General features: G+C 53.2%; 1 protein-coding gene across 1 annotated transcript; it reads left to right on the forward strand.

Moving 5' to 3' along the window:
- Window positions 1-168: 168 nt before the first annotated feature.
- Window positions 169-19,300, forward strand: NPHP4 (nephrocystin 4; the record flags this gene model as incomplete). Its single annotated transcript, XM_083876985.1, has 28 exons — window positions 169-306; window positions 1,120-1,251; window positions 3,019-3,191; window positions 3,521-3,585; window positions 3,862-4,017; window positions 4,752-4,888; window positions 5,597-5,763; window positions 5,846-5,972; window positions 7,399-7,572; window positions 7,689-7,818; window positions 10,008-10,054; window positions 10,745-10,935; window positions 11,039-11,230; window positions 11,777-11,961; window positions 12,210-12,370; window positions 12,759-12,939; window positions 13,801-13,917; window positions 14,110-14,189; window positions 14,346-14,566; window positions 14,658-14,847; window positions 15,000-15,083; window positions 15,178-15,334; window positions 15,654-15,739; window positions 16,603-16,688; window positions 16,770-16,941; window positions 17,505-17,684; window positions 18,468-18,611; window positions 18,764-19,300. The coding sequence occupies 28 exons, from the start codon at window positions 169-171 to the stop codon at window positions 18,902-18,904; spliced, it is 4,014 nt and encodes a 1,337-aa protein (XP_083733111.1). The 3' UTR covers window positions 18,905-19,300.
- Window positions 19,301-21,427: the final 2,127 nt, after the last annotated feature.

Genomic DNA, 21,427 nt, shown 5'->3' on the forward strand with positions numbered 1-21,427 from the left:
GCGGGACGGGACGGGCCGGGCGTGGGCAGCGGCCGTCCCCACCCACGTGTGGTTGTTGCGGGGGGCTGTGCGTGCTGACCGTGCGGGGTCCGTGTGGCCGTGTTCCCGCAGGGTCCGTGTCCCCCGGTGTTCCAGCCCCGCGCCCGCCCTAGCTGGCCCCGGCAGGCGATGGGCGAGTGGGAGCGGGTGTTCCGGCAGCACCTGCCGCTGCCGCCGCACCCGCAGCGGGCCCGGGCCCGGCCCCCGCCCCGCTCCACCGCCTTCCGCTGCGTCCTCAGGTACCTGCACGGCGCTGCCCTCTGCCAGGTAGGGGCGAGGGGACCCCGGCAATGCCTTGCTGCGCCTGTTGTTTCTGCTGAGTGTCACTGTTCATAGAATCATGAAGTAGGTATATGTTTGGAGAGACCTTACAGATCATCCTTCCATCCTCCTGCCATGGGCAGGGCTGCCTTCCACTGAACCCGGTTGCCGTTTCCAGCCTACTGGCTCTGAACACTTCCCAGGGATGGAGCAGCTGCAGCTTCTCTGGATGACCTGTGGCGATGCCTCACCACCATAACAAGGAAGAATTTCTCCCTAAGATCAAACCTAAATTGCTCCTCTTTCAGTTTAGCCTCCCCTCCTCCTTATTCTGTCACTTTCTGTGCATGTACAAAATCTGTCCTGTTTCTAAGCCCCTTTCAGCATTCCTGTCTGTGGGCTTGAGCTTTTAAAACAAGGTGGGAACTAACTGGAAATCTCCCAGAAGCACAAAGTTATTTCAATCCCATGTCTTATTACCTGTAAATTTGAGTTAGCATTTAATTAATTTTTCATTTATTTTTTTGTTAGTTTAGGTAACTATATTTAAATTGGATTTTCTGGATAGCGCTTTAACATCAATTACCTCTTTATTCTATGCTTAATCCCTAATTTTCCCACTTTTCCTTTGCTTTGTTGGCTCTGGCTTGGAGGCAGGTTCTGTAGCAATGCATGAAGCTGTCTGTGGCCATGTGCCTCATTCGGGCATCCCTTAGAAAACAGGAATTATATCTCTTACCAAAGTGTGTTCTGAGCTTTGGGGACGGAGGGCTGGCCTGTCCCTGAGCGTCCCCAAAGCTGGTGTGTTGTGCCTTGCAGGGAGCCGAGTACCAGCTGCGCCTGTCCCTTTTTGACACCACCTACCACCACTTCTTTGGGAGGACGTGGAGGAGCAGCTGGCGAGCTGCCCGTGCTGCCCCACCTCGCTCAGCCAGGGCAACGTTCAATGAGGTGAGGGCTGACAAGGGTCTGGGAAAACACAGAACTAAACTCTTCTCCAGCCCAGTGTTCCCTTGACCTTTTGTTCAGGGTGCATCCCGCACATTTATTAAGCTTGATATATGGTTTATTGGGGAAGCTGGGGTGCTGGGTTTCCCCTGAGGTTGGTGCCACCGTGGGAGCAGCGATGTGCCACCTTGTGCCACCTTGTGCCACCTGTCGTGTTCGGAGCTGGCGGCAGAGAGCAGTGTTTCCCCACAAGAGAGCAGTGTTTCCCTACGAGTGAAAGGGAAGGGAAGGAGCAGCTGCCCACCCTCCTGCACAGGGCTTCTCTCTCCTTGTCTGGGAGCTAAACTCTCCCAAAGCCATACTTCCATCCACTGCTGTTATTAGCAAACCAGGGTGTGCCTTAATGGGGACATCCTGCTGCCCCGTGGCATCACCCATGTTTTCCAATTCATAGCTCCTGTTTCCACCTCCTCAGTGCTGCAGGTGAAGTGAAGCACATCTGGGCCCTGTACTCTTCCTTCCTTTACATCAATGGTGACATTGAGGGGCATTGATGTGTGCATTTCTCTCCCAAGTGTTTCAGTCCCGTCCCACCCCGGCTTGTTTTGAAGAGGGATGGATTAAAACTAGGGCAGAGAGTGCTGCAGAGAGAGCTGAATGCTGGGAGGAGCTGCCTTTCCAAAAACATTCCCACTGTCTGCAGGCTTCCTGGGTGTTTGCCATGCGGTTGGGAACAGTTGGCAGGAGTGTTGGGGGACTGTGTTGCAGCCTCTCTGTGGTGGCTGAATTGCGTGGCCCATCCCTGCAGCTGCAGGACTCAGGGTCTACCAGAGGAGGGGTGATCTGCATGTGGGGTGGGATCTTCCAGCTGCAGGAAAGTCAGCAGCTCATTGTTAGGAACAGTTCAGGTGAAGCTGGAGTTGATTTGTGACAGGCAAGGGAAGGAGGAAAGTCACTGCTCCTCTGCCTGTGTGTGCTGTGTGCTTGCTTGCCAGCCTCACCAGAGCAGGAAGGTGTGAGGACAGGGATCAGAGTCTGCTTGTGTGGTGGGTTTTGTCCTCAGGGTCTAGGGGAGAGGAATGCAGACAGAAACAGCTGCGTGCATTCAGGAGGGGCCCTCCAGCTCAGTGGCACAGGGGATCCCCTCTCAGGGCTCCCTGTGCCTTTGCAGGGTGAGCCTTGCTCTGCCACAGCAGTCAGGTCGTTAATCCAGCATCTTGCAATAAAGGCTAATGGAATAACGATTTATGTCCCGAGGTTGACGTGAGAATGTCTCTCTCTGTTATTCCTTCCTGACAGCCCATATTGCAGTAAACGTTTTCCCTGAAACACTGCGGTAATGAGTTTTTAATAGAAAGATTAACCTAGCTTAAATTCTGTCTTGGGGAGGTGACCTGTTTTCTGTCCCCTCCTGCCCTTAGGTTCAGGCTACTCTCATGTCCCTCCCCACTGCAGGAAGGTTTCCAGATTCTTTTTCCTGCTCTAATGCTGTAGGTCTGGGATGCATTGACTCCCTGCTCATTTGGGGTCTGCAGCCTGCAAGTTATTGTGTAAAACAGGTGCTGGCAACAAAAGAAAAGATGATGCTTGAGACTTAAGAGCTGAGATTTTGTAGCAGTGCTGGAAATATTTTGCCATTAGCTTCTGTCTAGAAGTTTTCATGGATGTTCTGGTTGTGCAACTGAATGTCCCAGCACAACAGGCATTGCTCTGTGTGCAGCTGCTGTTGCCAGCTCTGAAATAGCCCATCTCTCTTCTTTGCTGTCCCAGGTCGTTTATTTCCACACCTCCTTGAGCCACCCCAGCATTGCTGTTGTCGTAGAAGTGGTAATGACGGCTGGGAAAAGGGATGGGGACTCTCAGCATCTTTCCTGTGGCTTTGGAATCATCCACCTCTTCCACGGCGGATCAGAGGTGACAGACCCAGCCACTGAGGACAGAGCGTAGGTTCCCCTGGTGCTGTGTGACAGGTCACACTGGGAATTGAGGTGGCAACATACACAGCTGCTTTGGGGGATAGGGGAAAGGGTGGTCCTGGGGCTGCAGAAACAGAGCCAGCATGTAGAAACCCAGAATTCTTCACTCTGGGGAAGCAGCGATGGATTTGGAAGGGATGCCTGTCCCTTCCCTAAAGGACCGGGCTTTTTCAGAGTGGGTTGGGTGGGTTTTGCTGCTGAGCAGGAGCTTTGTGTAAGATGGAGATGTAATGGAAGATGGAGATGGGCTTCAGGGTGAATTTACTGACTGCTGCACATGTGCTCTTTGCTTTCAGGCTGAAGCTGTACCATGGGACACCACGTGCCCTACTGCACCCACACTTCCAGAACCCTGTGGAAAGTAAGCAGCAACCAGACATGGCTTCTCAGTCCTTTCTTGGTGGCTTTTGTTACCCAAATGTGTGTTGTATGTGTCTGCTTGGTGTGAGACATGGTCTGTGCCCTGGTACTGCTCAGTGGATGTGCCTTATTGCCAGCTGGGAATGGCCTGGCTGAGCAAACACAGGTTTTCTTTTGGTCCTAGCATATGTATTCACAGATAATGATTCATTCAACATTGGGGTTCTGAAGCTGTCTCCCCAGTTTTGGTCATTTTGGGATGTTTTCTTTTCTTCAGAGAACAAATACATGACAGTGATGGAGAAGAGCCACCTGCAGTATGCCCTGAAGTCCCACCAGCCCCTGGAGGCGGTATTTCACCTCCTTCCTGAAAACCTGCTGATATCTGGGATGCAGACTGTTCCTGGCTTGCTGCCAGCACATGGAGACACAGGTAAGGGCTCTTTCTCTTTCCCTCTGCCTGTGCTGGTCCTGCTTTAAGGCAGTGAGCCCCTGGGAGGCTGTGGGCAGGGCAGGCAGGGGACTGGGATGGGAAACAGTGGTTTCTCTGCAGTGTCTCCCCTTGTCAAGAGCATCTCCCCCTGCACGGGGTCAAAGCCCTCATGCTCAGAGCTCAGTCTAGAATCCATCAAAATGGCTCAGTCAGTTCCCTGTCTGTTAATTGCTTTGCTCCTGGGAAGCTGCTAGGGATAAGTGATGGTTGGTTTAATTACAGTCGTTCAGCAGAATCTTCGAAACAGCTTTTGCAGCTTGTTTAAACTACTGAGAGGTGGGTTCAGCATCGCTAGGGCCTGGCAGGTTTGGGGGGATGAGCTCTTACCCACTTGGCTTTTGTTAATGTCTCCCTATGGCACATTGCCCTTTGAGCCTCTGCAATTAAAATACGTGAGCTGAACATTCAGAGAGTAAAAAATTCCTCAGAGTTCTGCAGCTGAATTATTCTTCAACTTCCTGCCTGGAAAACCTATTGCTGATGGCTTTGGGGCAGTAACTGTTGATACTGAAGCTGAGCAAGGTCTTAAAAGCAGTTGAGTCCATGCAGGTGTTCAGGCCCATGCTCAGAAACTGAGTGGGCAGAGCCACTGCTGGCACTGAAGGGAACCCCAGCACAGCAGTGGTGGCTTTCTGTTTGCTTGGGAAACCTATGGCCACCACCTTGTCTTTCAGGTGACTGCTTGCAGAAGCCCCGGCTGATGAAGACGGTCACCTGCTATCTGGAGGGGCTTTCCATCCAGTTGTACCCTTCTCTGGAGGAGTTTGAGGAGGAACTGCTGAATTTATTGAACAGTGATCGTTTACTCCAGGTAAGTAGGGTGCTGTGAGGGCGGTGAAACCCTGGCACAGGTTGCCCAGAGAAACTGTGGCCGTCCCATCCCTGGAAGTGTCCAAGGCCAGGTCGGACAGGACTTGGAGCAACCTGCTGTAGTAGAAGGTGTCCCATGGTTGGGAGTGGAATAAGATAATGCTTAAGGTCCCTTCCAACTCAACCATTTAGTGATTCCATGATTCTAGGTACTGCCAATATGGTTGGGGCAGGGGAAGACACAGTGTAGAGCTATAATTTTAGTGTCTGGAATTAGGGGTGGGGTGAAAAATGTCAGGTAAGTGATATTCATGTATTTGTTTCTCTTGGAATCTCCGATATTTTTTTTTTGCAGTGGAAACCTTTAGATTGTTTCCCTATTGGATTAGTATGTGTGTGCTCTGTGTGGGCTCTGTTTTGAACATCCAGATGCTCATAAGCAGAATTTGGGTTTGCTTTGCTATGGGAAATGCAGAGATGACATGCAGTGTGTATTGAGTCCGTCTCTTTGGAGTGGCAGCCACTGGCCAGGTCTGACCTTTCCAGATTTGCACATAACAAACTCTGCCATAAAGACAAAAGATTTTAATATCTATCATCTGCTGGGGGAATAGGTCTGCTTTTTGAGTTTCTGAAGGGTTGCCTGAATTCTCCTGGCTGTGGTCAGCACAGGGAGTGCTGCCCAGGATGGAAAACATTCCTGTCACAGGCTAACGGTGCTCCGGATGGTGAGGAGGTGGTGGTTCGGGAGCGACGGCTGCACGTTGGTGTCCACAATGGCCTGCGCTTTGTCCAGGCTCCCCAGGTCGCTGTGCTGGTGCCAGACATGGAATTGTCACCAGGTGGCTGCCAGGGGGTGCCTAGCTCTGGAGCCAGGTAAGGGGGAGCCTCTCTGCTGCCGGTGCTGCTTCCCTCCTGCCTCAGGTGCCTCCCACAGCCTCTTTTCTGTCCCACACAGGGATGCAAGTCAAGCCCTGGTGCTGAGGAGCCGCATCCAGCTGAGTGAAATGGTCCCTCACCCAGCATTCAGGGTCTGCTTCCAGCTGGAATATGTCTTCTGCAGCACGGGGAGAGCTGGTGGGAAGGTAAGGCTGAGAGTGTGCATGCCTTTTCTCTGTGCCTGTGAAGGAACAGGGCTCCATTCTGGAGGAGTGAGCCCTGCTGAGGAACTCCTTCCTCTGCCCCTGTTTCACCATCCTGCTCCTCCAAGTTGCAGTAGCTCCTTGTTGCATGGCTGTGCTGTGTAATGCAGGGCCCTGCAAAGTGTACGGGTGCCTTCCACAGCACTGCACAAACAACCTGCATGACTTGGTGAATTATTTTAATTACATGTGGTTGCAGTTCTCCACTGTTTATTTGTAGGTGGAGGAATGTAGCCTGCAGCATTTCCATAGCGTTCTGGCAAGCTAATTTGGAAAATTTCAGCTTTTTTTGTAATGTTGAAAAGGCTTTTCTTTGGAATTTGGCATTTATGCTGAAAAGAGGATAACCCGTCCTGCTCCTTTATTTTTTTTTGTTTGTTTGTTTTTGCCCTGAATGCTGAGGTTTTTCTGAGTGCTTCAGCCTGATGTTCTCAAACTGTAAAGACAGGAGAAATCTCTGAGGGTGGTCTCTGCAGTAAATATACTCTCACCTAATTGCTGATCGTCTACTGACATCTTAGTTTAACCTTTCCGCAGGTTAAACCCAGCTCAGTGAGTACTGTGTATGTCCTCCAGAGACCTCGTGCTGTTGGAGCCATCAGCTCCTGGCTGGCTGAATCGATGGCCAAGTGTTTGTTAGGAGGCTTTAATCGTCCCTCTAAGATGTTCATTGAAAATGTAGCAAATATGTCTTGTTAAGCTGCCCAGAGCCAAAGTAGAGGAAATGGGCATTTCTCATTCCCATCCCACAGGATGTGTGTGCCAGACCAGAGGGATTTGTGCTGAGAAGGGAGACACTGAGCTGTGCTCTAGGGAAGCTGAAGCCCCAAGGTCCCAGGGAGATTTGGGGTTCCAGAGGCAGATCTGTTTGTCTCTGTGGAGAGCTGTCTGGGACAATGGTGGAGCCAGTCCCTGTGGTGCAACCCTGAGGCAGAGTGGTTAATCCCAAAGCTGCTTGCAAAGCTGATCACCTTGTCCTTGTCCTCAGTGCCATAATTAGCTGTGAGGGGGATGGTAGGGTACTGGCAGAGCCCTCTCTTGTTTCTGTGCCTCTCCTTTGGTTTGAGGGAGGCTGTGGATGTGCTGGGTAAGTGGAAACCTTTCCCCTCTGCCAGGGATGGGGGTCTAACACATATCCCTTTGTGCAGCTGCTTGGGGGAGGGGTGGGAGGGGTTACAGAGGCATAAAGTCCTGGAAAGTAAAATATCTCCAAAACAGGATGAAGAGCAGTGGCTTCTGTGATGGCAGAGCCAGGTGTAAGGAGGCACGGTGGGGGATGAGAGCCAGTTCCTGTCTGGCAGCACCCATTCCTGGGTCCTGGCAGTGAGGTGGGGCTGCCTGGTGCTCACTGTGCTCCCCAACCCCGCAGGCTGTGTCCGGCAGTGCCCGCAGTGAGGTGGCCGACATGCGCTCGGTGCGCTGGGCTGTCTGGAGCCCTGCCCTGGGCACTGGTGACACGGACGTGGTCCTGCCCCTGCGTGGTGGTGCCTGCCGTGGCCCCTGCCAAGCCTTGGTCTACAGGACCCCACCGAACTCCCGGCAGGTAAGGGTGTGCTGGCTGCTTTGCCTCTGGCACCAGGGCCAGGGAGCTGCTGTCGGAGGCACGAGGGAGGCTGCGTGTAACACGCTGTCTGAAAGCATTTTCGTTGCCAACTTCAGGGGAAGCACGTGGAGTCTGGGACTGTCCAATTCCATGTTTCCACTGATTCGGAAGAACATCTTGTAACTGCTGCGGAGATCCTATGTAAAGACAGGGACGAGTCGAAGCAGCCTCCTACGCCATCGCTGAGTGAGTGTTTTCCAGATCGCTGACATTTAAAATATAGAGTGTGGCACTGGTGTCTGCTCGGGAGAGAAAACAAGACTTCAGTGAGTTCTCAGCGAGCTAGTTATGAATTACTGGAGTGAAGCAAGTTTTTGTCAAGTTGAATTCAGCTCTTACTTTTTAACTTGCAGCATTCCCATGTGATAGTACTGCTGAGCCATGTGCAAAATCCTCAGGGATTGCCAGCGCTGCCCCAGCCCGCTCCCATTCTGGGTTACTGGGTGCAGTGGCCACACCAGCAGGACATTCTTGCTGCAGGTGCTGCTGCTCCTCTCTCTGGACTCAGAGTCTCTCCAGGTGGAGAGACACAGGGTGGATTTCTCACAGTTGTAGGCTGGAGAAAAGTAATCTGGTTGTGTCACCACTGAGGGAGTGTGACAGCAGTCTGGGTTGGGTTGATGTGTGCAGGACGTGCTGGTTCCTGGCTGGGGAAGAGCAGGCAGCATCTGTGCCTGTGCACAGGTGCATCTGTTGATAGTTTGGGGGGCTATGTGTTTGGGGTTCCAGCACCCCAGATGGAAGGAAAAGTGCTGTGAGCTTGGGTTTGGGCATGAGGTGGTGTCCATGCACTGTGCTCCTAAAAATCCTCTTTGGCCTCATCCTCCTTTTGTGATTGTTGAGAAGCAAACTCCCCTTTCTTTGCAGTGCTGCTCCTGCTGAGGTCCCAGCTGTGTCTTGGGGTGATGCCTCGGACACCAGGCAGTGTTTCAGTGTGTGTCATATCTCCCCAGCTCTCTGATGAGCCACTTGGTGCTAGCTCACAGGCCAGGCAATGCCCATTACAGTGGGTAGCTGTTCCATGCTGGCTCCAGTGCTGCGGTGCCTTCCACGAGATGGCAGTGGCACCATGGCTTTGCTGTGATAAATCCTGTGTTTCTACTGGTGAGAGCCAGGATTGCTGCTGGGAGGGGCTTTGGAGAGGAAAGCTTTAGGGGGAGATGAAGGGATCTGGTGATGTTGGAGTATGTGTGGTTTATCTCCCTGCAGAACAGGCTGCATCATGACTGGTGCTGCTTGAAAAGTTTTTCTTGGTGTCTTTCAGCTGTAGGTGGCTGGGATGTTGATAGAGTTGTAGTGTGGTGAGGGGAGAGGGAAGCAGGTGCTGATGCTGAGCTTCCAACCTAATGCTGGTCTGGAGTGCTTCAGCTTGGGAGAGTGTGCTGGGCTGTGGGCTGTGTCCCTCCTTAAGGGAGATATTCATCAAGGTGATTTTCAGGGACAAACTCCCTTGTGTTTCCCAGCTCCAGGGGGCTTATGGCACCAGGGAGAGCTTGCAAGTAAAATGATGGTCCCAGAGCTGTCCCCCCCTGTGTCCCAGCGTGCTGAAGAGACTATTGGGTTAACTTTTTATAGAGCTCTGTTGAGAAACGTGCTGCTGCCTGGCCCAGGGGAGGCCAAGAGCTTCTTCTGTCAGCTCAGATGCTGGTGTTGCTGCTGTATCTGTCCATCAGCCAAAGCCGTTCTAACTGGATAGAAACAGTATTTTAGGCATGAGGGAAAACGGGGTGGTTTCCTTTACACAGCAGCCAGCATGGAATAGCTGGGATATATGTGGTGGGGGAAAACAAATTAAGGTCTCAGCATCACGTGGACGCAGATATGGAACATCTGTGCCCCTGCTCTGCTGTGAAGGACCCGCGGCTCCACGGCACAGTGAGCTCAGCTGTGCCGGCGCGAGAGAGCAGCCGAATATAAACACGATAAAGCTCCCACCGTTTCGGGGCACAAATGCTCCAGCAGATGAAGGGAGTGACAAAAAATAACAGCGAAGCGATGAAAACCTTAAGTATCCTAAAACTTTCACGTCTCATTAAGCATCCCACTTAGGCAGCACCGTGTGGCCGTGGGGCACCACGGCGCTGTCGGGGGATGGGGGAGCTGCTGTTTGTGGCAGAGTTAGCCTGATTCACGGCAAAATAAAGGATGGATCTGGAGATGTGCTGTGTTAACCCCCAAGCAGCAGTCTTATTGGGAAATAAGTCAAAAGAAGTGTTTGGGTGATGGTAAGCTGCTTCACTGTGCTGCCTTCATCCCTAAAGTTGAAAAGGGCTGGTGGGAGGACAGGGCAGGTTTGGTGGCAGTGGGTGCAGCTGCAGTTATGGGGCCTGAGGGTTTTGGCTCCTCTACAGCATCTCTCCTGTCCCTCTCCACAGGAGTGCCAACCCCACGGCGAGTGCCAGTCTCCCCACAGGGACCAAGGGTAAGTGCCACATGCACCAGTGGATGTGGGTGGTGGGCAGCAGCATTCCCCAGGGGGGATGGCCCTCATGTAGGATGTGCTTCTGGACCCATTCCCTGCCTGTTTTCCTGTCTGCTGCAGCCAAGAGGCACCAAGTGTCCTCAACTCCACCTCCTCCAGGCAGCTCCTGCCTGTGATGTGCTGGAGGAGGTTCCCTGTGCTCTTTTCACACCACAGGAGTGAGGGCAGCTCTGGTTTTTGACAGCCCAGATTTGCTGGGTGCTGTTGTCCCCGGTATGTGCTGACAGTGACACACGGTTTGTTCGTGCAGAGCTCCCAGGATTTAAGGAGAACTATGAATACTGAGAGCCTTCTTTATGCTGTTTTATATCTTGATGCAGGAATCAATGCACGCAAATATTTTTGATGAAATGAAATGCCTCATAAGGCTGCATTAAGCAGTTTGATCTTCCTGCTGCATGTGCTCATTCCTCCTCTTGCCAGGGAGCGAGCAGCAGGGAAATGGCAGTGGAGGTGTAAACCCTTGTGTGGCCAAGTTGTACCACTTCTTGGTGGAATGACAACACTGGAGCACATGGTGGCTGTGCTCCTTTAGCACAGAGGGGCTGCTGGCTCAGCTTGCCACAAGGGCTGCCTCAGGGAGCTGCGCTGGGGCTGTGGGTGCTCACGCTCACCACTCTCTCTCACCAGCTCTTGGTGTCCCAGCTTGTGGCCTCGCCACAGGGCACAGGCCAGACCCAGCAGCAGGATGGGGGCATCACCCACCTGGAGGCCAACCTGGGCTCACCAGATGCAGAACCCTGTGCCAGTGATCAGCTGCGGGCACTGCCCTTCACCCCTCTGCAGCTGCCCATGGCTGCTGTGGGGCTGCAGGCATGCAGGTGATGCTCGGCTGCCCCTCCCCAGGCTCCTGTGGCCCCATCACCTGGCCTGCCAGGGTCCCTGTGGGCTCCTTTGCGGAGCTCACCCCTATTTCTCCATCAGTTCCCATGTGTCCCTCTCTCGTGGTGCACTGGCACGCCTGCACGCTGCCGGCTTTCCAGATATCCTGGACCGCAACCAGGAGCCAGTGGAAATCTCAGAGCCAGTGGAGCTGGGCACTTTCAACCTGCGGCTGGAGGAAGCTGACCCTCTGCAAGGCAATGAAATAGTCCTGCAGTTTCTGGCTTTTGGCAGGTGGGATGGCAGCTCGTGGTCTTGTGTGGGCAGATCCCAAAGCCTTCCTTTCCAAATTGCCCCAATCCTCTTCCCTGCTTGGGCAGGAGACGTTCTTTTGTGCTTCCTGGGTACTTTTAAGTCATAATCCAGTTTTTTTAAATTGGATCCATGAGCCACAATGTGATGTCAGAGCTCATTAATGCAGGGTTTCTGCAGAAATGCAAATGGAGTTGGCAAATTTGGCACCCAAGGGGTGGCTTTGGCTGGATAAGGCCCTGCTTCTGTTTTTTCCATGGCTGGCAGCGTGCTGTGGGAAGGTAACATGCTGCCTTTGCTGGGCGCCTCCATCACAGCATATGGCAGGAGACAGCTGGAATTACAAAGCTTTTTGGAAAGTTAAGGCAAACCGTATGGCCGCTGTCTTCAGGAAAGTCCAAATACTTGTGGTGCTGCCAATCTTGTCTTGTTCTTCTGCCTCTTGGCATGTGCCAAATGCACGAGGAGCTCATGACAGAGTGGCAGTGCTGTGCCACAACTAACCCAAACCCTTCTCTCTCTCTCAAGGGATGCCCAGGGCAGCGTGGAGGGGCGGCAGCCGAGGACTGTCTTCCTCACCTTCCAGTTCTACCGTTTCCCACCGGTCACCACGCCCCGGCTGCAGCTGGTCAGCGCAGATGGGGGGCTGGCGACTGGGCTGGCTGTGCCCGCACAGCTCCTTGTCCGTGTCAATGAGGATGGGACCCTAACCAGTAAGCTCTGGTTTTAGCATCCCTGTGTGGCTGCTTCTCTTCTTCTGTGGGTGGATGAGGGCTTGCCTCTGGCCCAAAGGATGGGCTGGTGTCTATTAATAGCAAACCTCTGCTGGTTTGCATATCATGAAAAACATTCAAAGCATCCAGTGTTTGAAGTAGAACACAGAGTGTCAGTTGCATGAGGTGCACATTGAGGCTTTCCACCACGCCAAGTGCCATGTCTGTGACAGTGTGGGGTCTTGCAGGACCGCCAGGCTTGCAGCTGAAGTACATGGTGGATCCGGCTTTCCTGCGGCCTGGGGAGCACCGGTGGTTCCTGCGGTACCTGGCCGAGCACAGCCTCCAGATTGATGTCTGGGATGGAGACTCCCTGCTCCATGTTGGGTCTGCTGCCATTAAACTGGAGGTATTGTTTAGATTGAAGGTCTTTTCCCATGGCTGGTAATGCTGAAGGGCCCCCTCCCTGTGTGGAGTGCTAGGGAATAGCCCAGCTCTCCCTCTGGTCCTGTGTTGAGATGCTGTTGCGTTGTCCTTGTGTCTTCAGTAATCCCTCTGTATAACCGAGTCTGGTGTCAGCTTGACAAGCCCCTTATCACAGGATTTGTTATCTTTTCCTCCAAAGTGATGACAAAGCATTAACTTACTTCGCCTTTCCCTGGAACTCTGGCAGTATTCTAGCACTAAGCCCTGCAGAGCCAGGACATCCAGTGCCACTCATACCCAGACCCCTTGACCCCTGAGGACCAGACTCCCCAGTAACTCATTGCACTTGTCTGTCCTTGCCTTGTCCCCAGCCCCTGCTGCGCCAGGGCCAGACTGCTGTCAGGACCTACCATGAGCTGGAGGTGGCCACGACTGAGTATGAGCCAGATGGGACGGTGATGGGCCGGGAGGCTCTGCGGCACGGCGCCCTGCGGCCCCTCGGTGTCCGTGTGGCTGTCAGGGGCCACCTCCACCTCTGCCTGGCCAACGTTGGTGAGAACCCACTGCTCGTGCAGCCCAAAGGCTTGGGTGGGGCACGCAGCATGTGCAGGGCTGTACCTGAGTGAGACCCAGGCTGGTGGGGACGTCATCCTTCCCAGAACCTGCTGGCTGCTTTTATTTTATGTATTTAATTCTGTGTCCTATAAATGTGCAGTGACTCCAGGTTTTAAAATCTTATCTTCAGAGGAGAGATTAGCTCCATATAAGATATCTTAAATCGTCATTTCCATACTTTGCCTGCAAAGGGCCGATAAGCTCCTGGGAAAAAGAATCTGAGATCCACAACCCAGGGAGTGGTTTAACTCACACCCCAACAAAGAAGAGGGAGGGAGGGAAGAAGTAGAGCTGCTGTGCCAGGGCAGCAGCCGCCCTTTGATTGGTGTTTTTCCCATCCTCTTTTTTTTAAGCAATTTCAAAATACTGTTAGAAGCAGGATGGCAAAGCTTGGTAACCTTTCCTGAAGGATGGGGATGGGATGTGTAGGCTGGGCAAATACCTGGTGGGTTTAGAGCCTTGTGTGGCTCCACTTGGCACAGTGTTTGTGGGAGGGGGGAGATGCAGCAGCACGTGGCCATGCTGTGGGAGGCAGAACACAGAAATGAAAGCAGGAGCTGGTGAGGGGCTCAGGATGGTGTGTACTCTCAGTGCTGCTCCATCCCTGGGCAGGTGACTGTGTGACAGAACAGGCTCCAGAGAGTGCATGGGGCTCTTAGGACATCATTGGTTTCCAGATATTCCCTCCTGCTTGTGTAAATTGGCTGAACAGAGCTGCAGGGAGGTAAAAATGGACAGTACATTTTATAACAGTGAAAATGGATGGTTTCCTCTTACTCCTGTCTCCGCTTGTGGCAGGTCACCCATGTGAGGAGACCCCAGAGCAGCTGGCATCCCACTCCCGCATTGTCACTGTACTAGACAGCACTGTCACCACCCCAGGTGGCAGATTGTGCTCCCTGAAGGCTCCTGGTGGTGAGTCCTGCTGGGGCCTGGCCTGCCCCGCTGTGGGTTGAGGTCGGCAGGGTCACTGCTGCTGCAGTCCCAGCTGTGGGTCAGCTGCCTCCTCTGGTGCTCCCTTTTCCAGCCCTGCAGTATTGTGGGGCTCTTGGGGGCTGCAGTATCTGGGGGGTCCTTCCTTGGTGCCACAGTGGTCTCTCCTCACAGGTGGGAGGACGGCGTGGGCACGGAGGCTGGTGGATGTAGACAATGAGCTGGAGGCTGCACTGCGCAATCGCCGGCCAGAAGTGAGCCTGGCCCCTGGGTGACCCTCAGTGAGGGCATGTCCAGCCCACTGTCTGCAGCACATGGTGATGGTGTGGTTGCACGAGAGTGCTGGTGGTAGGAGAGCATGGAGCCAGGCCCCTGTGGTGTCTCTGGGCTTATGGTCCCTTCCCTTTCAGCAGGGCTGGCCAAAGCAGCGTGCCTGGGACCTGCAGATCATTGATGCCTACAGAGATCACATCAAGGGAGAGAGCATCTACCAGATGCTCAGCCAGGCCATCACAGCCACCCGCACTGTCCACGCTGTGCTGGGGACAGCTGAGTTCTTCGAGTTTGCCCTGAAGAACCCATATGGTGTCCAGCACACGGTGACCATCGAGGTCGACCACCCTGAGCTCAGGTAGGGTCTCCGTTTTGTGCGTGGGGAGATGCTAGGGTGGTGCTAGCTCCCTCCCAGTCCTCACCAGCACCTCTGCTGCTCACTGCCCCAGTGTCATACTGGACCCGAGGGAGTGGCGCCACTTCAAGGAGCTGACCAAGAGTGTTACACCGGTGGAGGAGGATATGTTCCATCTCCGTGATGACCTCAAGCCTCAGGTCTACCTTCGCCCCAGTGAGACTGTCCACATCCCCTTCAAGTACCAGACCTTCTCCGCAGACCCTGCCGTGGTTGCAGCACAGGTAGGCACAGGCTTCTGTTTTGAGCCGTTCTTGGTACGACGTGTTTCCCTCGGCTGTGCTTGCCAATGCAGAGCTGGCTGGAACAGCCATGGGGAGCAGCAGCAGCCACAGAGAAGCTCCACCCTGAGGGAACTCACTCTTTCACCCTGCAGGGGCCAGCTGGGCTGGGCACTGGTGCCAGTGAGAACGCTCACTCCCTTGGGAAGAGTGGGGCCAAGCAGGCAAAGCTCATCCAGGTTAGGGGCCCAGTGAAACACTGCTTGAGGGGCTGCGTGTGAGGAGCAGAATCACTGGAAAACCTCATCCCTCTCCTGCTGGCCCTCGGGACAGGTCTCCTTCCAGGTGAGCGGGGGGAAGCCCATTGCACTCCTGCGGGTGAAGGTGGAGCCACAGCCCCATGTGGTGGACCAGACCTTCCGCTTCTACCACCCAGAGCTCACATTTCTGAAGAAAACCATTCGGCTGCCTCCCTGGCACACCCTCCCTGGTGAGTCCGTGACGTGTCTGGCAGGGCTTGGGCTCTTCCCTGCTAGTCATCATCCATAGTTCATGGAGCCTTTCTGGGTGCACAGCAGCATCCAGAGAGCACATTGCTGCTTCCTCACCCCTTCATGGCTCTGGGCTCCTTGTGTGCTCTCCGTCCATATTTCTCTGTTAACTTCAACCTGAATTCCCTACACCTGCACACCTGTGCGCTTTGCTGGTTGTCTAGCATGGAGGGTTCTATGTGCAGCTGTGTGGGGTGCAGGGGAGATGCACAGACAGAGGAAAAGCTGAAGGTGGTTTCCCTGGTCACTTGTCCACAGGCACACCAGTTGGGGTGCCGGGCGGGCAGCCTGAGATGTTCGTTCGCTGCAGTGACCCCGATATCATTTGTGAAACCAAATCCTTGGTATGTTACACTTCGGCATCGCTGTTCCTCATGTCCTTCTGCAGATTGTTTGGGTTGGCAGAGAGCTGCCAGTGTGGGTGCAACCACAGAGAGCATCCCTGTGTACCAGCCCGTGGCAGTGACACAGTGGCAGCGATGAAGCTGGAATTGCTTTGTATTCCCAATTAAAAGGAGCTGCATTGTTTTGGCGGGGGAGGCTGAGCGTTGCCCCTTATCGCATCATGCAGCAGCCCGCGCTTGCTTGTTCTTTTGAGCAAGTACCAGATGATTCAGACGCTGGGGAAAAGCAGCCTTTTGTTGGGCTGGGATAGACCTTTCTGCTGCTTGGGTATCCACAGCTGTTCGCAGTGCTTGGTGGGACAGTGTGTCCTTGGGGTGCACAGCAAAGCCTGTCCCTGCTGAAGGATGCTGGGGTAGTTGGGCAGCTCCATGCCCAGCCCTACACCATCCCACTCCCTCCCTGAGCAGGGCTGGCTCCACAGCAGGAAGGGGTGGAAGGGAAAAATAAGCTTGGGCATGTCCATGCAAATGGCAACGAGGGATAGTTGCTAATTGCTGTTGCGGAAATGCGTTAGTATGGTAATTGGATTAGGGCTTGTTAGAAAACTTGCGGAAAATTTGCCAGAATTTGATTACAGATACAGACCTGGAATGTGATAGTCATTTGTATCCTCTTTTGTAATTAAAAATACTGGAAGAGCTCAGCCAAGCTGTGTAATAACTTAATAACGTAGTTTAACAAGATACCAAAAGCATCTGCTTTCGTAAGGGAGTTGGTGGTAGTTCCCACATTAACGGGAAGATACCCCTGGAGTCCTCATTAGCTGGTCAGCTGCTGGGACAGTGCTCTGTTGTCTCTGCAGGGGCCTGGTGAACCACAGGACATCTTCCTCAAAGTAGCCGGAGGACCAAGCCCACAGATCAAAAAGTTCTTTGTTGCTATTTATACGTAAGTAGGAAGACCCCAAAAAGGTAGGGAACGTTGACTCTTATGTTGTGTGGCGAGCCCTGTCCGTCTGTCCATGCACAGGGACGCCTGGCTGGCAGCACCTGTCCAGATCTGGCAGTTCTACCTGCATTCGCTGCAGCGCCTGGACGTCGCCTGCACGGCTGGGCAGCTCACCCGCCTCTCCCTGCTGCTGCGTGGCACCGCGGCCCCGCGGAGGGTGCAGGCCTTCACCTCCCACCCCCAGGAGCTGGAGGTAACCCCCGTGGTGGGCTAGGGGCTGGCTGGCCTGGGTCAGCCCAGAGAAACCCCCTTGAAAAGCAAAAGGCAACCCACGCGGAACTGTGAACAACTGAGAGCCGTAAAGCGTTTGTGATAATTATCTTTTGATTAGAGCTGTCATGTGTAGGATCGTTGGCGCGAAACCCCGGAGGGCAAATTATCTGCGTTAATGAGACTGTCTGAAGACTCACAATTTCTTTAGAATTCGTTCGTCCGTAATTGGAAATGTGAATAATAAAAGGCAGAAAAACTCCATTGCTGTCCTGTAAAGGAAAGGCAAAGGTTCCCCCAGGCAAAGCCTGTGTGGGGGAACCCGTGGGCTGGGGAGGCCCTGGGTGTTCCTGAGCGGCTCTTGTCCTTCCTGATATGAATTAGTCTCTGAGTATTCCTAGAGCTGGGAGGTATGGGATTCCATAGTGGTGGAATAGGGGTACAGGTTTTTAAGAGCAATTGGGTCTAATTGATGTTCCAAGCTGGACTTTTCAGGGCTGTGATTAGCCGTTGTGGGTGGCTGTACCTCCAGGTGTTGTTCCACAGGTGGATCCAAAGGGTGCCTTCCTCCTCCCTGCCAATGGCATTCAGGACCTGTACATTGGTGTGAGGCCACGGCGGGCTGGCAGCAAGTTCATCTACCTCAACCTGGTGGATGTGGAGTCCCACCAGCTGGTGTCCTCCTGGCTGCTCTGCCTGTCCTGCAGGCAGCCTCTCATCTCCAAGGTACGGCAGCTCTCGCCACTGCCGAAACGTGGTGATGGTGCCGAATCAGTGGTCGCGGTTCAGCCAATAACCTGGGGCTGTCTCCTGCTTCTTCCTCTCTTTCCATCTGTGTTTTTTTTGGCACTTGCCACCATAAACACACATTTAGCCCTTGGGGTACTTGAATAATCTCGCTGAAGCCCCTGGTAAAATGTCTTTTAGGCTGTTTTGGAGGCAGCCCCACGCTGAGGAGCGGCAGCTCGGAAGTATTCCCAGTTGTGAAATTAGAGCTGCAGCATGCTGCTTTCGATTAGCGCTGTGCTGGCAGAGGCTTGCCTCAAAGACAGAAAATTAGATTTCCTGGCTAATGTGTTCTTTCTAAAAATGTTTTCCTGAACCTCTTGGTACTGGGAAAGGCTCAGATTGGCATTTACACCGATGCCCCATTGTCCTGCCACATGCTGCTTGTGCTATGGGGTGTTAAGAGAATCAGAGTAGTTGGGGCTGGAAGGGGCTGTTCAGGGTCATGAAGTCCATCTAGTTATCTGAGCACCACAGCTTGTCCTGGGAATGGGAAGGAGCTGGCTAGTCTCTGCTGCTCTCCCAGTCCTTTGTTCTTCACACTCGTAATTAATTGTTTCTGCTTTTGATCAAAGGTGGGTTCTTTCTGCTAGCTGGCAGAGCAGATGTGAAGTGTAGGAGGGGAGGGGCAGTGTGTGGGAGGCAATTCTCTGTGGTGGGCTTGGGGGAGTGCTCGTTGTTGCTGCTGCCCATCCTGCCATCTGTGCCGCCTTGCCCCCACAGGCCTTTGAGATCTCGCTGCCTGCGGGAGGTGGGAAAGGCTGCAACAAACGCATCACCTACACCAACCCCTACCCCTCACCCCGGCTCTACTTCTTATGCACCAACCGCCCCGACCTGCTGCAGTTCAAGGAGGACTCCTTCGAGGTACATCCTGCTGCCAACACTCTCCCCTTGTCAGGCCCCTCAGGCAATGCTGGGTGGGTGCTGGCTGTGAGGGACACCCTGGCCAGGGGAAGGTGGGCACATAAAGGGCCCTGGCCAGCTGCTGCTGCCTCCTCATGTCCTCTCTCCCACAGGTGGCCGGAGGGGAGGTGTACACCATTGGCCTGCGCTTTTCCCCGAGCCAGACTGTGGGAGAAGAGGAGATCCTGATCCACATCAATGACCATGAGGACAAGAACGAGGAGACCTTTTGTGTGAAGGTCCTGTACCAGTGAGGCTGCTTGCCTGTCACTGGAAAGCTGCAGGTTCCTCTGTGTGCCAGCCCAGCAGCTTCATCAGCACCACCTCAAGGGTGCCTGTGTCTATCTGAGGATGGTCATGACCCCCCCATCCCCTGGCTGTCACCTTGCCAGGCTGGGGGATGTCGCTGTCACCAGGATCCCCAGGCATTGCTGTGAGTGCTGGTGGTGCCACGCGGCTCCATCCACACAAATCGAGACAAGTGGATGTGTTTGTTACGGCACTTTGTGACTGCAGGATCTGTATTTTTGTTACGCTTGATGATATTTTAGGCACTTTGAATATTTTTTTAACTTAAAAAGTTTGCAGATTTGATTCCGCGGAATATTTTTAAAGTATTTTATATTCAACGGTGAGTTTTGTACACACTAAGGCGGTTTTACAGGATTTTTGATACTTTTTACTCATCCTTGATCCATAAAAATTGCTGTGCACAACTGTCAGAGTGTGGCAGCATTTTCTTTTTGGGGAGGTGGAAATCCACAGCATCCGTGTCCTGTAGAGATGAGTCCTGGAGGTCCCCTGTGTCATCCCCATCCCTTGGAGCATCCTGGGGGTCAGAGCAGGGACTGTAAGTGGGACTGGGAGGGAAAGAAAGCCCCACCAGCTCTGCTGCCTCACTCTCCACAGGCCTGAGGCTGGTGAATTAGTGGCCCCGATAAAGTCGGGTGCCGAGTTCCTCTGCCTCCCTCACACTGATGGGAAATGACAGCTCATATTTTAGAAATGATTATACTGTCTGCAGCACAGAGAGGCCCTGAAGTTCGGTTATTAAAGTAGATTAGCTGAATAATTTTTATTACATTTTCACACAACGATATGTCTTGAGGCTTATGAATGAGCTGGTGCTGTACCTGCAGCACAGGCAGCTCGAGTGGTGAATGATGTGCCAGCACAGGGACTCGAGCTGAGCTGGTGCTTGAATGGTACTGCCTGCTCCCCTGCAGGACACATCTGTGGCCCCAAACCTACAGAACTGTCATTAAGAAAAGTTGATAGAACTTTCCCCATAGGAAATACAAATGCCTGGTGTCCCAGCTGCTTGGCATTGTGGCCATGGCCCTTGGAATTGCTGCTGCTGCTGCCTCTCAAACTCAAGACAAATGTGGGGGCAGCTTCCTGGGTTCCCACTTGTTAATGAAGTCATCCCTGCTAATGACAACTCAAGCACCCGTGCCTGGCATGCAACTTGGTGTGCTCTTCTGATTTGCATTCATGTCAGGAAAGAAACTGGATTCCAGTAATGACAGTAATGGCAGAATTAATTTACCCTAAAAATCTTGGTTTGTGTTTGATCACCGAGGTGTGCAGTGAGAGGAAGGATTGAGAAGCCCTTTCTGTGGATTCAGTAATTCTTGGGGGTATTGTCCCTCTTGGAGCAGATGTAGATGACACCTTTTTGGGACTGGAGTGTCACTGCCTTGGCAAAGGGATTGCTGGAACGGCAACAGAGGAATAAGCAGAGCGGGGACAACTGCCCCCAGCACCTAGGCTAGGGATGGGGAACTAAAAAATGGCAACTAGTAATGAGAGAATAAGGTAAAAAAAAGAAAAATCAACACAGAAGGTGGAGGCAAAGCTCCTGCAGCAGCTGAAGGCCCTGGGGAAACCAGCTCTCAGGATGCCCGAGCCTCAGCAGGGTTTGCCGCCAGCCCAAACTTTTAAACCCAGCTTGTTTTCCCCATTATGAGGAGGAAATTGCGACTGCCTGAGAACCCTCTAATTAAACAAAGCCTCACCATAATATTTGCTGGGAGCTCGCCAGCCCTGTAATATGACATTACCGGGCATCTTTATTAGCTGAAATGAGTATTTAGCGCCTCTGCCAAACTGAAAGCTGATTGAGGCGCATGGAAGCAACACGGCAGCATCCAGCAAAGGCTCCTGCAACCTGCTGGTGAGGCAGCATCATGCTGTGGGGCTTTCCACTGAGACAAACCCTTTCTTGGTTATTTCCATGTCACCCAAATCCAGCCCAGCAGCCCCAGCGTGGGAGTTTGGGAGGTTTATTCCCTGTTTCTCCCACTTGTCTCTCTGAAAGTGTGTTACCAACTTGATAAAACCTGATTTAATGGTTACAAAACCCAGAGATAAAGCTGCTCTTAATGGATTTCTTTAAGATCAAGGCTGTCAAATAGGAGGCTCAGAATCCTTTCTACGATGAGAGCGACTATATTAAGTGCACTCAATCACACCCAGGCGAAGGTTCCCTAAGTGAGACACTGGCTGGAGGAAATGCATTTTATTAGCGTCTCGAGGGAAAGGAGTCTGGCAGGAGGGATGAGGAGCCTCTGAGCTGCAAGTGGCTGTGCTCCCGTTTAGCTGCAATGGATGGGATGTGAAGGACTTTGCAAAGCACATCCTCACTGCCTGGCTGGTCCCACAGGGAGGAGGGTGATGGGTGCCATGGTGACATCGCAGGAGCTGGCCTGACAGAGAAGAACCCCCAGGGAAGGATACTCACCTGGGAATAGTGCTCACAAAACACACCTCAAAAT

Source organism: Zosterops lateralis, assembly GCF_965231275.1.
Source record: "Zosterops lateralis genome assembly, chromosome: 22".
Classification (NCBI taxonomy): Eukaryota; Metazoa; Chordata; class Aves; order Passeriformes; family Zosteropidae; genus Zosterops; species Zosterops lateralis.